A 14461-nucleotide genomic window follows, 5' to 3' on the forward strand; every position below is an offset into this window, starting at 1 on the left:
GCTCCACCCTAGATGACTGACAGCTCCACCCTAAATTCCACCCTAAATGACTGACAGCTCCACCCTAAATGACTGATAGCTCCACCCTAAATGACTGAAAGCTCCACTCTAAATGACTGACAGCTCCACGCTAAATGACTGACAGCTCCACCCTAAATGACTGACAGCTCCACCCTAAATGACTGATAGCTCCACCCTAAATGACTGACAGCTCCACCCTAAATGACTGACAGCTCCACCCTAAATGACTGACAGCTCCACCTTAAATGACTGACAGCTCCACCCTAAATGACTTGATTGATTGGCGACTTTAAAATCAAGGTATTTTACTTTAAAATACATTTCACTGTATTTTCGGCCAACTCTGGCTATTAGTATTTTCAGATACAAATAAAAGAAGCGAACAGCAGCATCCTGATGGAAAAGCATCAGTCTGTGTGGATTGACAGAGTAAAGCTGCGAGTGTTTGTGCTGAATCTCCCAGCGATCGATCATTTATAGACTTTACAGCGAGAAGCAAACTCTGGCTGATGATATGAAGGGATTGTTCGCTCCAGCGGCGTCTGATGAAACTGGGGATTAATTCTGCATCAATGTCATTTCAAGACCACAGATGAAAGAGCTGTCCAGTACTCACCACTTCCTCATGTGTGCATTTCTCCACATTAATGCCGTTGACCTGCAGAGAACAGACAAGAGTGGCAGGTTAATGTAAGCACACATTACTCCCATCACAAACAACCACATTTATTATTGTGATTATATTACACTTAGATTTGATGTACTGCAACACATGCAGGCATTTTATTCGTAGAATTAAAACAAAATAATAATTTATACAAGTAATAATTTAATATATAAATTACATTTTAATCTATCTATCTATCTATAAATTTATATAACTACACACCCATGGCCACTTTATTAGGTACACCTTTCCAAATGCTCGTTAACGCAAATTTCTAATCAGCCAATCACATGGCTGCAACTCAATGCATTTAGTCATGTAGACACGGTCAAGACAATCTTCTGCAGTGCAAAGGTGATCTAAGTGACTTTGAACATGGCATGGTTGTTGGTGCCAGATGGATTGGTCTGAGTATTTCAGAAACTGCTGATCTACTGGGATTTTCACGCACAACCATCTCTTGGGTTTACAGAGATTGGTCCGAAACAGAGAAGATATCCAGTGAGCGGCAGTTCTGTGGACACAAATGCCTTGTTGATGCCAGAGGTCAGAAGAGAATGGCCAGACTGGTTTCAGCTGATAGAAAGGCAACAGTAACTCAAATAAGCACTCGTTACAACCGAGGTCTGCAGAAGAGCATCTCTGAACACACAACACGTCCAACCTGGAGGCAGATGGGCTACAGCAGCAGAAGACCACACCGGGTGCCACTCCTGTAAGCTAAAAACAGGAAACTGAGGCTACAATTCACACAGGCTCACCAAAACTGGACAATAGAAGATTGGAGAAACGTTGCCTGGTCTGATGAGTCTCCATTTCTGCTGACACATTCAGATGGTCGGGTCAGGCATGGATTCATCCTGCCTTGTATCAGCGGTTCAGGCTAGTGGTGGTGGTGTAATATTTTCTTGTCACACTTTGGGCTCATTAGTACCAATTGAGCATCGTGTCAACGCCACAGCCCACCTGAGTATTGTTGCTGACCATGTCCATCCCTTTCTGACCACAGTGTACCCATCTTCTAATGGCTACTTCCAGCAGGATAACGCGCCATGTCATAAAGCGTGAATCATCTCAGACTGGTTTCTTTGAACATGACAATGAGTTCACTGTACTCAAATGGCCTCCACAGTGACCAGATCTCAATGCAATAGTGTAATGCAATTTATTCTTTATTAAACTTGAACATTTAGACGTAATAACTATGATTATCCTGCGACTACAATGCTGCTCAGATCCTATTTATATTTTATTTTATTTTAATTTGTTGATTACATTTATTCCAGTTAGTTAGCTAGTGTATGTGTTTTTATGAGGTCCATACAGTTATTTTTTTATTATCATTAATTCTTATTCTTTGTTCCAGAGTTAAAAAACAGAACAGGAATTGACAAAGAAAATGGGATTAAAATGATCTGTCTCAACTCTCCGTGATCAGCTGCTAATTTTTTAAACCCAGTTTCATTGCCAATCCTGTTCTGTGGGCATGTTTATACTTGTTACTTCGGGGACATGTTAACACGTGGCTGTCAATCAATTTGGTGGGCAGTAAAGACCGCACTCCTGCATCACATTGCACTGGGCCTCCAAATCACTGGGATTTTGATCTTATTTTAACATCAGGAAATTTTTGAAAAGAGACTTCTTTTGCTTCTATCACTCCAATATGACTGTAGATACACTATACCTACACACAGTTCTGTCCAAACAGCTTACGAAAGTTAATTTTGCATGATAGGAGCCCTTTAAATCGAGTAAACTACAGTACTTGGGGTAAAAGTTGAGTCAATTCAACAAGAACTGTGCAGCAGAGTCAACTTGTTTTTATTTTGTTTGTTTTTTGTTTGCTTATATCAGTGTTTCCCAACCCTGTTCCTGGAGGCACACCAACAGTTCATGTTTTGGATGTCTCCCTTATCTGACCCATTAACTTCAGGTTTTGGAGTCTCTTCTAATGTTCTGATGAGTTGTTTCAGGTGTGTTTGATTAGGGAGAGAATGAAAATGTGTACTGTTAGTGTGCCTTCAGGAACAGGGTTGGGAAACTCAGGCTTATATAGTGCAGAAGCCCAAAACTGACCTGCAGAACAGCGTCTCCGATGAACAGCTTCCCTGTCTGATCAGCTGAGGAAAAACACATCCTTCATCACTCATTTAACTCACACAGACACAGCAGTTTAAACACAAATCTGCCAATGTGACAGACTTTATCATCTTTCAGATATCCAGCAGTGGAGAGAGATTTCTATTGAAGCATCAGAGGAGACAGAAACGACAGCAGGAGGATAATAACTGCAGATGCATATTTATGAAACTTTTTCTTGTACAGTATATTAACATTAATTAAAACACATTTGCAATATAATAAAATATAAAATATAATGAATAAATAAAGTGACCATGCTCTCAAATACAGTGGCATCAGATTAAATGTAATTTATCACATTAAGTGTAGATTTAAACATTCACTCTGAAATTAAATTGAAATTAAACGCACACAAAAGAACATTTAGAATTTTTTTATTTTAGACTGTAGAACAAACACACACACACAAACACATATACACACACATACATATATGTGTGTGTGTCCGTGCGTGCGTGCTACTAAATCAAAAAGTTACGAATTGCCATGCGATTGCGTCGCACTCTCAGCTCACATCGTTCAAAAGAAAAGGTTCAAAAGGTTCAAAAGAAAAGGGCACATAACAGCTGCACATAAAACTTTGTATATAGTAATAAACACGTACATACACTTGTCAATTTGTATATTTGTATTCACTACTTACTTGTGTGTGTATATATATATATATATATATATATATATATATATATATATATATATATATATATATATATATATATATATATATATATATATATATATATATATATATATTTTTTTTTTTTTTTTTTTTTATATATTTATTATCTGTTTTTTGTCCTGTCTCTGTTATCCTGTTGCACTGTAGAAGCTGTCACAAAAACAAATACAATAACATAGCAATACAACTTTACAATGAGTGAAATTGTTTGTATTCTTCCATATTGCAACTTCCATATTTGCGATGCCTGTATTTAGGCATTTTTTGCAGTCCACTTAGTATCCAACATGGAAATAACTTTTTTCTTTATTGGCATAGACTGTTTTGAAAATCAAATGGCATTAACATGCATGTGTTTTAATTTCTGTATTAAATATGGCTGTTAAGACAGGATCTTGATGGTTTATTGTGGGCATGTTGTTTACATAAATAAAAATAAATAAATAAATAAATAAAAATGTAGTTGTTGTAAAATACCCTCCAATGAATCAAATAAAATAAAAATGAAAAAATTGAAATAAATTAAAATTAAATATAGTTGTAGTAAAATGCAATCCAATAGATAAAATAAAATGAATAAATAAATAAAAGTAAATATTAAATATTAAACAATATAACATATTGAATAAAACAGTACATATAATGTGGTTGTAGTAATATCCAATCCAATACATAAAAAAAAAAAATATTTTACCTTCAATTTAAGTTATTTATTTATAAGTAAATAGTAAATAAAATAAATGTAGGTGTAGAGAAGTACAATCCAATAGACAAAAAAATTATAATAATATAAATATATATAAATAAAATATTCTTTAATAATATAATGACATATAAAATAAGAAAATAATTAAATAAAAAATAAATTAATAAAATAAAATAAAAAAAATAAAATAAAACATAAAACATAAAATTAAATATAAAACATAAAGTAAAATAGTTGCAGTAAAGTCCAATCCAATAGATTACATTTAAAAATTAAATAAAAGATAAATAAATACAATAAGATAAAATAAAAATATATAAAATATGAAATAATAACAAAGTAAAATATAAAAATAAAATGTAGTTGTAGTAATATCCAATCCAATAAAATTTAAAATTAAATAAATTAAATAAGATAAAAAAAATATATATATTAAATAAATTCAATAAAATGCAGTTGTAGTCAGGTGCAATCCATTAGACAAAAAATAAATAAATAAATATTTATAAATAAAATACAAAAATAAAATAGAAATATATAACATAAAATAAATAAATAAAATAAAACATAAAATAAAATAGTAATTACAGTAAAAATTCAATAGATCAAATAAAAAAAATGTAATAAAAAATAAATAAATAAATAAGAGATACAATAAAAATAAATTAACATATAAAATAAATAAATAAAATAAAACATAAAATAAAATAAATTGTAATTACAGTAAAAATCCAATAGATCAAATTAAAAAAATGTAATAAAAGAATAAATAAATAAGAGATAAAATAAAAATAATTTAACATATAAAATAAAAAAATGTGGTCATAGTAAAAAGCACTAATGTCTGAAAGTGCAGAAATGTCTGGATGTGTGTCTCTCTCTCTTGTCTTCTTACCTACTTGATCTTTGAATATCTTGGAAATCACCACAGGCACTTTATGTTCTGCTCCCCCCTGAAACACACGAAGAGCCGTCAGAAAAGCATCAGAGACTGCCGAGAACCAAACTAATGAAGCTCTTTCATCTGTAATATCAGAAACACCTCAACACTTTATTAAAGAAGATGAAGACGGGCTTACTTTGATACTCAGACCCAGACCTCCAGTCGCCTGCCTTCTCAGTACAACAGTTCTGTGCTTTAGAAAAGGGGGATTTAGTTGGTAAAATATTCACCGCATCAGATACATAACAGAAATCAAAAGAGGTGGTGACGCTTCAATTAAAGTATTAACAGTCATTAAAATGTGTTTATGAGAAACAAACACTGAAGATGATAATGTCCATATATAATTATAATAAAACAAATACTGGAAATAAAAGAGCAATAAAATGTAAAAATAAAAATATTCATTCTCCTTCGTCCCTTATTTATTAGGGGTCGCCACAGTGGAATGAACCACCAATTATTCTGGCATATGTTTTACACAGCGGATACCCTTCCGGCTGCAACCCAGTACTGGGAAACACCCATACACTCATATTCACACACACTAATACACTTCGGCCAATTTAGTTGTAAACCAGAGCACCCGGAGGAAACCCACGTCAACTCAGGGAGAACATGCAAACTCCACACAGAAATGCCAACTAGCCCAGCTGGGACTTGAACCAGAGACCTTCTTGCTGTGAGGCGACAGTGCGGACCACTGAGCCACGGTGGTGCCTTTCTTAAATATAATCAAATATACTAAATAAATATGTTTATTGCTGACATATTTTATGATTAGCTTTTTTAATTAGCATTTCAATACAATATATCAATCAATCAGAAATAAAACGCATGCAGAAGAAATTGCTGTTAATATAAAAACATTATTAAAAATGAGAGTTTAAAATAACATTGAAGGAACAATAAAAGCAACATTAAAAAAACATTTAAAAAAGTGAATGAAAAAAATTATTATAAAATGAATAATGTACAGTATTATCGTTTACTTTCTCTGCATCAAAATATATCGTCTCATCTGAATGTAGATATAATCAGACAAAAAAGAAAACGTTTTTAAACTGTCCATGCACTTAAAAAATTAATTAAAAAAAACATCAAACAGATTGTAGCAGGCAAAATAACAATAATAAAAATTATTATAAAATAATAATAATAATAATAATAATAATAATGTGAATAAACTTTTAGATTTTTTAATACATTAAAAATAAATATAATAAATACATGTTTTTTTTTTTTGCTTAAATATTTTATGGTTTTTAATAAACATTTAATTAGGGTAATACTAGACAGAAATTAAAAATGAAATTAATCAATCAATCAATCAATCAATCAATCAATCAATCAATCAATCAATCAATCAATCAATCAATCAGGTAATAGAAAAACTAAAAGAATAAAACTAATTAACAAATGGTTGATTCAGCTGTATTTATTTTTTATAATAAATATAAATATATTTTAATTATTCATTTTAATAGCATTTAAATTAATAAAAAAACTGTTTTAATACCCTATATAGTCTCCCAGAAAATGATAAAATAAATAATAGTACTAAAACGATCAAATAAAATAAATAAGAAATAAGAAAAAATAAAGCCAAAATAAATTAAGAAAAATATTATTAAAAATTAAATAATAAAATAAAAAATTACAAAATAAAATAGATGAATAAATGTATCATACAAAATCTATGAAAAATAAGCTCAAATACAATAAGAATAAAACAACAAAGTTAAGTAAAATAAATAAAAAATGAATTAAAAAACTAATAAAATAAAAATAAAGAAACAAAATGAAGATAAAATAAAATAAATAAATAAATAAAAACTAAACAAAAGAATAAATAAATAAATAAATAAAACAAATAAATAAAATAGATTTATAAAATGATTAAACTAAATAAATAAAACAAAATCGAACAAAATTTTATTTAATTTAATTAAAAATAAAATAAAAATTTAATTAAATATTTTTTATATAATAAAAAGGGCAAAAAGTCTCATAATTTTACTGCATCAAACAAATAAAAGCTTATAGGGTATACGCAGAAGGACTTTTAATTTCAGTAAGCTGGGTCAAACGCTGCAGTGAACTGTATGAGATTACAAGATTGGCGCGTTTAAGCTCTGCTTTCTTTCAAAATCAATGATCTTCACTGCACTATTGCCGTGCTATACAATATACAGGGGGTCTCAGAATGTACCAGAAGCACTGCATTAAGTCACATTTTTCAGTGCCATGACTTCAAAATATGAAAATGAATTGTATTTTCAATGGAGTTTCTGTGCTAGCCTGCTGATTCTGACAGCACGTGTGTGTAAACGGCTTTTCATCTCGTTTTACACTTGAACAACTAAATGAATGCTGGAGTCTATTTAACTGATTAAATTTTAATAACATTACAACACCGATGCTGTAAAAGGAACCATGTAAAATGGAAAAAAGTCACGTTAACCACTCACCAGAAGTTCATCGGTGTGGGAAGAAACACTAGCTGTGCATATACCCTACAGAAGTTTGACAATTTACTGTAGTGATTTATTAATCTTGCCAATCTACACCAAAACACTTCATAAAAACTGAAAATCTAATCCAAAAGACTATCAATTTCCCAATAACTAAGGCATATGATAACTTAGGGGTGGGCGGTACACCGCTGTCATAGTCATCACCGGTGTGACATTGCGCCACGACATGGATTTTCTAATACCGTCAATACCGTAATAAATCAATTATGCGCCTTGAACGGCTGCATTTACATCAATAATAGCTCATTCTAAATAATAAGGCATTCAATTTTCTTCAAACGTTCAGTTGTGGTCTGAATACCTGTCCTTATGCTACAGGGCTCGAAATTGCAACCATTTTGTTCGCATGAGCGCCCGAAATTTAATCTATGCGCCCTCATAATATATTTGGGAGCATTTGTGTGTCTGAATATAATGGTTGTAGTGCAATCTGATTTGATTTTCTCTATAAACTTGCTGAATCGCTCTACCCTGCTGCTGTATTGGTTTATATTAGCTGTCAGTCACTCAACGCTTCCCGCTGTCAGATAACAGGGAGCTTTTGTTACTGCAGGAAATGCAAACGGCTGAAGAGTGAAAAGTGCACAGGTTTGCAAACCTCACCTAAAGTTATAATAATAATAATAATGGCGCAGAGGACAGCGATCATGACATGAGGTAAATGTTGATCCGCCAGCTGAGATCAATCGAGTGTTTTTGGAGAAGGTGCCTGAATCTCGATGCGTTGCATTCACCGCGTGTTCAGCGCAAATGTCCGCTAAATATAAAATCTAACACTGTACACATCATCGCCAAAGAAACTCACCTTTACTAAGTTTACACTGAAACTACGGCTCATAACAAAGAGCGGAATTGCGCTGGTGGTCATCGCGAGAATCCTGGTCTGTCTGCTCATAAATTGGTGCGGCTGACTCGCCTGCTTTATTCCACCAACACAGAGAAATGAAGATCAGCTCATAACGAGACGGAGCATTTACAATGACCCAAACCAAAACTTTTAAAGAGTGATAGATGTGAGACTTTCTTTTGTCCATTCTTCCTTGAGATGTATATTATCTTGCTATTGAAAGTAATACCATGATATTATACCGTCACCGTTCAAAAGATGAAAAATACCGTGATATTAATTTTAGGTCATATCGCCCACCCCTATGATAACTCAATTTCCCTTCAGACAGAAAAACACAATAAACGACACCATCAGAACGCAGACACTTTCCTTTTTTACTTCTGAATGTATTTCTGGGTCAAAGTGACTCTAAATGCCGAAGTTATAATCCAAAAAATATGCTTTAAACCCACTGCATCATGACTATATTGGACGTATTGTAGACATTTAATGAGTTTCTCTGTGCGCTGCCTGACAGCATGATTTCTGAATATAGAGGCTGATGTCATTTATGAAATATGATGATGCGTCTCGAGCCTGAAACAATGCATTTGACGTGGCCGTCAAAGATGATGAGCATTTATGTTTTATGCATCTCCATCTGTAATCGATTGCTTTGAGAACACACTTCTGCTGGCAAACGAGATGCTTGATGATGAGCTTTGAGAAATGTGACACTTTACAGAGAATATATGAGGCTTTAGCAGAGTTCATCATTCCTTTAATGAGTTATCATGTGTGAGTTTAGAGCATTACTTTCATAAATGTCCATGTCACATTTTGACATACTAACATAAAGCTATAATAAATAAAAAAAGACTTTGGTTGAGTGAACTTTTTATTAACTGGACAAATGGATCACTGATTCACTGACTCAACTTGTTCAAAAGAGTTGATTCATGTTTAAACTAATCGATTGACTGTCTCTATGGAAGAATCATTGATTCGTGACTTAATCGATTCATTCAAAACTGCAGATTCATTATCAAATAAATCAAGTGACTGTCTTTACAAATGGATCAATGATTCGTGACTTAATTGATTCATTCAAAACTGCCGATTTAATTCAAAACAAATCAAGTGTCTATAAATGGATCATTGATTCGTGACTTAATTGATTCATTAAAACTGCTGATTTAATTCAAAACATATCAAGTGTCTATAAATGGATCATTGATTTGTGACTTAATTGATTCATTAAAACTGCTGATTTAATTCAAAACATATCAAGTGTCTATAAATGGATCATTGATTCGCTGACTTAATTGATTCATTCAAAACTGCCGATTTAATTCAAAACAAATCAAGTGACTATAAATGGATCATTGATTTGTGACTATTGATTCATTAAAAACTGCCGATTTAATTAAACAAATCAAGTGTCTATAAATGGATCATTAATTCGTGACTTAATTGATTCATTAAAACTGCTGATTTAATTCAAAACATATCAAGTGACTATAAATGGATCATTGATTCGTGGCTTAATTGATTCATTAAAACTGCCGATTTAATTCAAACAAATCAAGTGTCTATAAATGGATCATTGATTCGTGGCTTAATTGATTCATTAAAACTGCTGATTTAATTCAAAACATATCAAGTGTCTATAAATGGATCATTAATTCGTGGCTTAATTGATTCATTCAAAACTGCTGATTTAATTCAAAGCATATCAAGTGACTATAAATGAATCATTGATTCGTGACTATTGATTCATTAAAAACTGCCGATTTAATTAAACAAATCAAGTGTCTATAAATGGATCATTAATTCGTGACTTAATTGATTCATTAAAACTGCTGATTTAATTCAAAACATATCAAGTGACTATAAATGGATCATTGATTCGTGGCTTAATTGATTAATTCAAAACTGCTGATTTAACTCAAAGCATATCAAGTGACTATAAATGGATCATTGATTCGTGGCTTAATTGATTCATTTAAAACTGCCGATTTAATTCAAAACAAATCAAGTGTCTATAAATGGATCATTGATTCGTGGCTTAATTGATTCATTCAAAACTGCTGATTTAATTCAAAGCATATCAAGTTACTATAAATGGATCATTGATTCGTGACTTAATTGATTCATTAAAACTGCTGATTTAATTCAAAACAAATCAAGTGACTATAAATGGATCATTGATTGGTGACTTAACTGATTCATTCAAAACTGCTGATTCATTTCAAAACAAATCAAGTGACTGTAAATGGATCATTGATTTGCTGAGTTAATCAATTCATTCAAAACTGATGATTCATTATAAAACAAATCAAGTGACTGTCTTTATGAATGGATCATTGATTCACTGATTTAATAAAAAAACTGCGGCTTCATTTTTAAAACGAATCAAGTGACTGTCTTTATGAATGGATCATAGATCCACAGACTTAATTGATTTATTCAAAATTGCCAATTTGTTTCAAAACAAATCAAGTGACTATCTCTGCAAATGGATCATTGATTCGCTGGCTTAATCGATTCATTCAAAAAGACAGATTCGTTTCAAAACAAATCATCAAGTCTCTACAAATGAAAAACTGATTCACTGACTTAAATGACTCTTTCAAAACAGCAGATTCCTTTCAAAACAAATAAATGTTGGTTTTTTGAAAGCTGAAACAGATGATTATAGCAAGAAACATTACATTTTCCCCAACACACTGGGGCTTTTGGTTTAATCTGAATACACTGAGCTGGACACAAATTAAAGAATAAACAAATAAACCAAACACAACCATTAAAAAGCATCATATAGTATTTTTAAACAGTGATGTATATATGATGAAGTCAAAGGTAAAGACTCAGTACTTACATTTAAATGAGATTCGATGCCACTAGCGCAAACCACGTCCTGTTTCTGTATGATTAACAGATCTTTCGTTAACTTTAGGCGAACGTCGTACGTGTTACTTGTGTGCTCGTCGTACAAGAGGGCAAGTCCGGTTTTTGTCTGTTGGGGAAAAAAAATAAGCAGATAATTAGAAGGTTTTAATATTTATACTCAAGGTGTCCAACCATAACACCTTTTAATCAAACTAACTGATGCATGTGTGAAAAATAAATAATTGTAAATATTCTGGCAGTTTTATTATAAAAAAAAATCATATGCATCTATTTGATTTTATTTAAATCATCATTTTAAAAATGCATGTATTCAAAAAGCTTAGAATCTGCATTAATGCATGTTGAAACGAACATTTCATTTTTTATTTTATGAATATTGTGTATAAAAAAATAAAAAGAAATCATTATTTCCACCATTTAAAATGCAAATATTTGCACTAATATGCATCGCATAAAGTTTAGATTGCATTACAATACATTAAAATGCTGGTTTAATTAGAAACTGTGCATTTCAAAAGAATGGAAAACAATGCAATTCAGCGACGCTAATGTTAAACAGGCCATACAGAAGTGAATTGATTAAACAACTAATATTTAAATTTAAAAAATCAGTTAAATTAATATAAAAAGGTGTAATCCAGATAGATGGTATGTTATTGAAAAAAATGAGTTGAGTTGATCAGCTAATAACATGATAAATTTAGTACTAAAATGAATAAACACACATTGAAATAATGCTCCAACTAAATTACTGTAATCCAAAATATTGGATATGCATAGAATAAAATCTTTAATTTAGGTTGACTTAAGTTTAAATTGACACAAACATTATTAAAACACACTGTAGCATACAGTCTGGAGGTGAAATTCCATGGTTACCCCTAAAAGCGTCTGGGTTCGTTTTTTGTGAGTTTATGACACCAGGCAAGTCTGCTGGAGAAAGTCACTTGGTAACATCTTATCTACCAAGATACTGGCCAGAGCCAGAGCTAGAGCTGTCCCATCTTCAGACATTCCAAAAAAAAAAAAAAAACTTCATCCTGGGACCCCCACACACACTCAAAGACACATGGTATTGAAATGGACTAATAAAAATCTCTAAATTCATCCCAAAGTACATGTAATGTGTTCGTAACATGTACAGTTGAAGTCAGAATTATTAGCCCCCCTGTTTATTTTTTCCCCAATTTCTGTTTGACGGAGAGATTATTTTCAACACATTTCTAAACACAATAGTTTCTTCTATTCTTCAAAAAATAGCTTAAATGGGCTAATAATGTTGACCTTAAAATGGCTTTTAAAAAAATTTCAAACTGCTTTTATTCTAGCTGAAATAAATCAAATAAGACTTTCTCCAGAAGAAACAATATTATCAGACATACTGTGAAAATTTCCTTGCTCTGTTCAAAATCATTTGGGAAATATTAAAAAAAGAAAAAAAAAAACTTCAACGGCTAATAATTCTGACTTCTGTATTCTCTTCCTTAATTTCTGTCTTAATTCTTACACCAGTATATGGCCTTTTCAAGACATTAGACAAACTACGAATGCATGAATTACGTGTTATGTATTACTAAAAGTCATGTTTGCTGTCATTCTTCTCCATACATAATTCTACAGCTCATGATCGAAGACACAGGATGACAACTTGTATGCTTTGTGTAACTTCAAACCATGAGTGAAGTTTTTTCTATCTGTCTTGGGATGGTACAGAAGAGCAAGGAGGAACAAAGAAAGTTTGTCTTTGTTTTGCCTCACAGAAAAAGTCACTATAACAACAGACCCTTGCTACAAGCTTATTAAGTTTACTAAAACTTCTAAACTACTCATCTACTGCTATAATTCCCTTTCTAAATAAATAGAGTCCGCTTAGACGAGCGGGCCAAGTCATTGACATATTTAAATTAACTAATTCTGTTAATTCTAACTAATAAGTTAATTCTGAATATTCAAAATTAATAATAACTTATTATTATTGATCATTAATATTCATAATTTGATATTAACACTAATTTCGCTACAACACAAATAATTATACAGTGCAGCTGATGTGATCACTTTTACTTTACTAGTTTTTTTACAGACGCTATAGGACACATTTCTCAATACTTTTGCAAAACTCTTCACACAATTCTCCTAACCGACTTTCACCATGGCAAAGCAGTTCATTTCACATTCAACAACTAAAACACTTTATTCAGGTCTCAAATAAACTCATTCTTCCAGAACACTAGCAACGGTTGACACAACCACAAACACACTTTGTCACCCACAAAACAATGAGCTAAAAAACACTAACAACATGCAGCATTACACAGTGTTTTCCTGTGTAAAACAAGGACACATCTCTGTTCATAATTGCAATATATATTGTTTATAACTGCAATATATGTTACTGGAATTAATCAGACATGATGTAGAATTCCTCAATATTTTATTGTAGCTTATTTATTTATTTATTTATTTATTTATTAATAAGTAATTCCAAAATACAAGAATTTGCATCCACACCATCCACTGATACAGAGACAATAGTAATGCTAATCTGGCTGGTTAAACTGCATTTTTAGATGTGAAATACGCTTCAGTAAAATATTACTGTTGAATTTTGCTGGCTTATTCAGTTTTGCATGATGTTATCGTTTTGAACAGAAGTTTAACAGTTTTGAAAACAGTATGTCAGCACGTGCAAAATGTCCTGTACGTACAAAGATTTTTGTCAGCTGTTGTGTCTGAATGAGAAAAGAATTGAATAAATTTGAGAGATGTAGTCACTGAATGCATTTTGTGCCAAAACAATGAGAATTGATCCTCAGAGAGATCAACATAGACTTCTGTTGTGCTCACTGTGTCAAGAGCTTTGCAAAAGTGACCAAAAGTGACTGCAAAAGCATTGAGAACTGTGTCCTAGCGTCTGTAAAAATATTGTAATTTTGAACAACAAAAAAGGTTCTATACTGCAGCTAGAACTCATTGAAATCCATTGATTTATCAGGGGTTGCCACGGGGCAATAAATCGCC

The 14461-nt window shown here is 31.8% G+C and overlaps 1 protein-coding gene across 1 annotated transcript in view; it reads right to left on the reverse strand.

Moving 5' to 3' along the window:
* The window catches only part of sntg2 (syntrophin, gamma 2), a 159121-nt gene that overhangs the window by 108427 nt on the left and 36233 nt on the right, over positions 1-14461 (reverse strand). Inside the window, exons 2-6 of the mRNA XM_056477691.1 lie at positions 11409-11546; positions 5298-5354; positions 5114-5171; positions 2768-2811; positions 638-679 (exon numbers count right to left, since the gene is read on the reverse strand). Coding sequence (XP_056333666.1) covers positions 638-679; positions 2768-2811; positions 5114-5171; positions 5298-5354; positions 11409-11546 — 339 coding nt within the window. The remainder of the gene's footprint in view (positions 1-637; positions 680-2767; positions 2812-5113; positions 5172-5297; positions 5355-11408; positions 11547-14461) is intronic.

This window comes from Danio aesculapii, chromosome 17, assembly GCF_903798145.1.
Source record: "Danio aesculapii chromosome 17, fDanAes4.1, whole genome shotgun sequence".
NCBI lineage: Eukaryota > Metazoa > Chordata > Actinopteri > Cypriniformes > Danionidae > Danio > Danio aesculapii.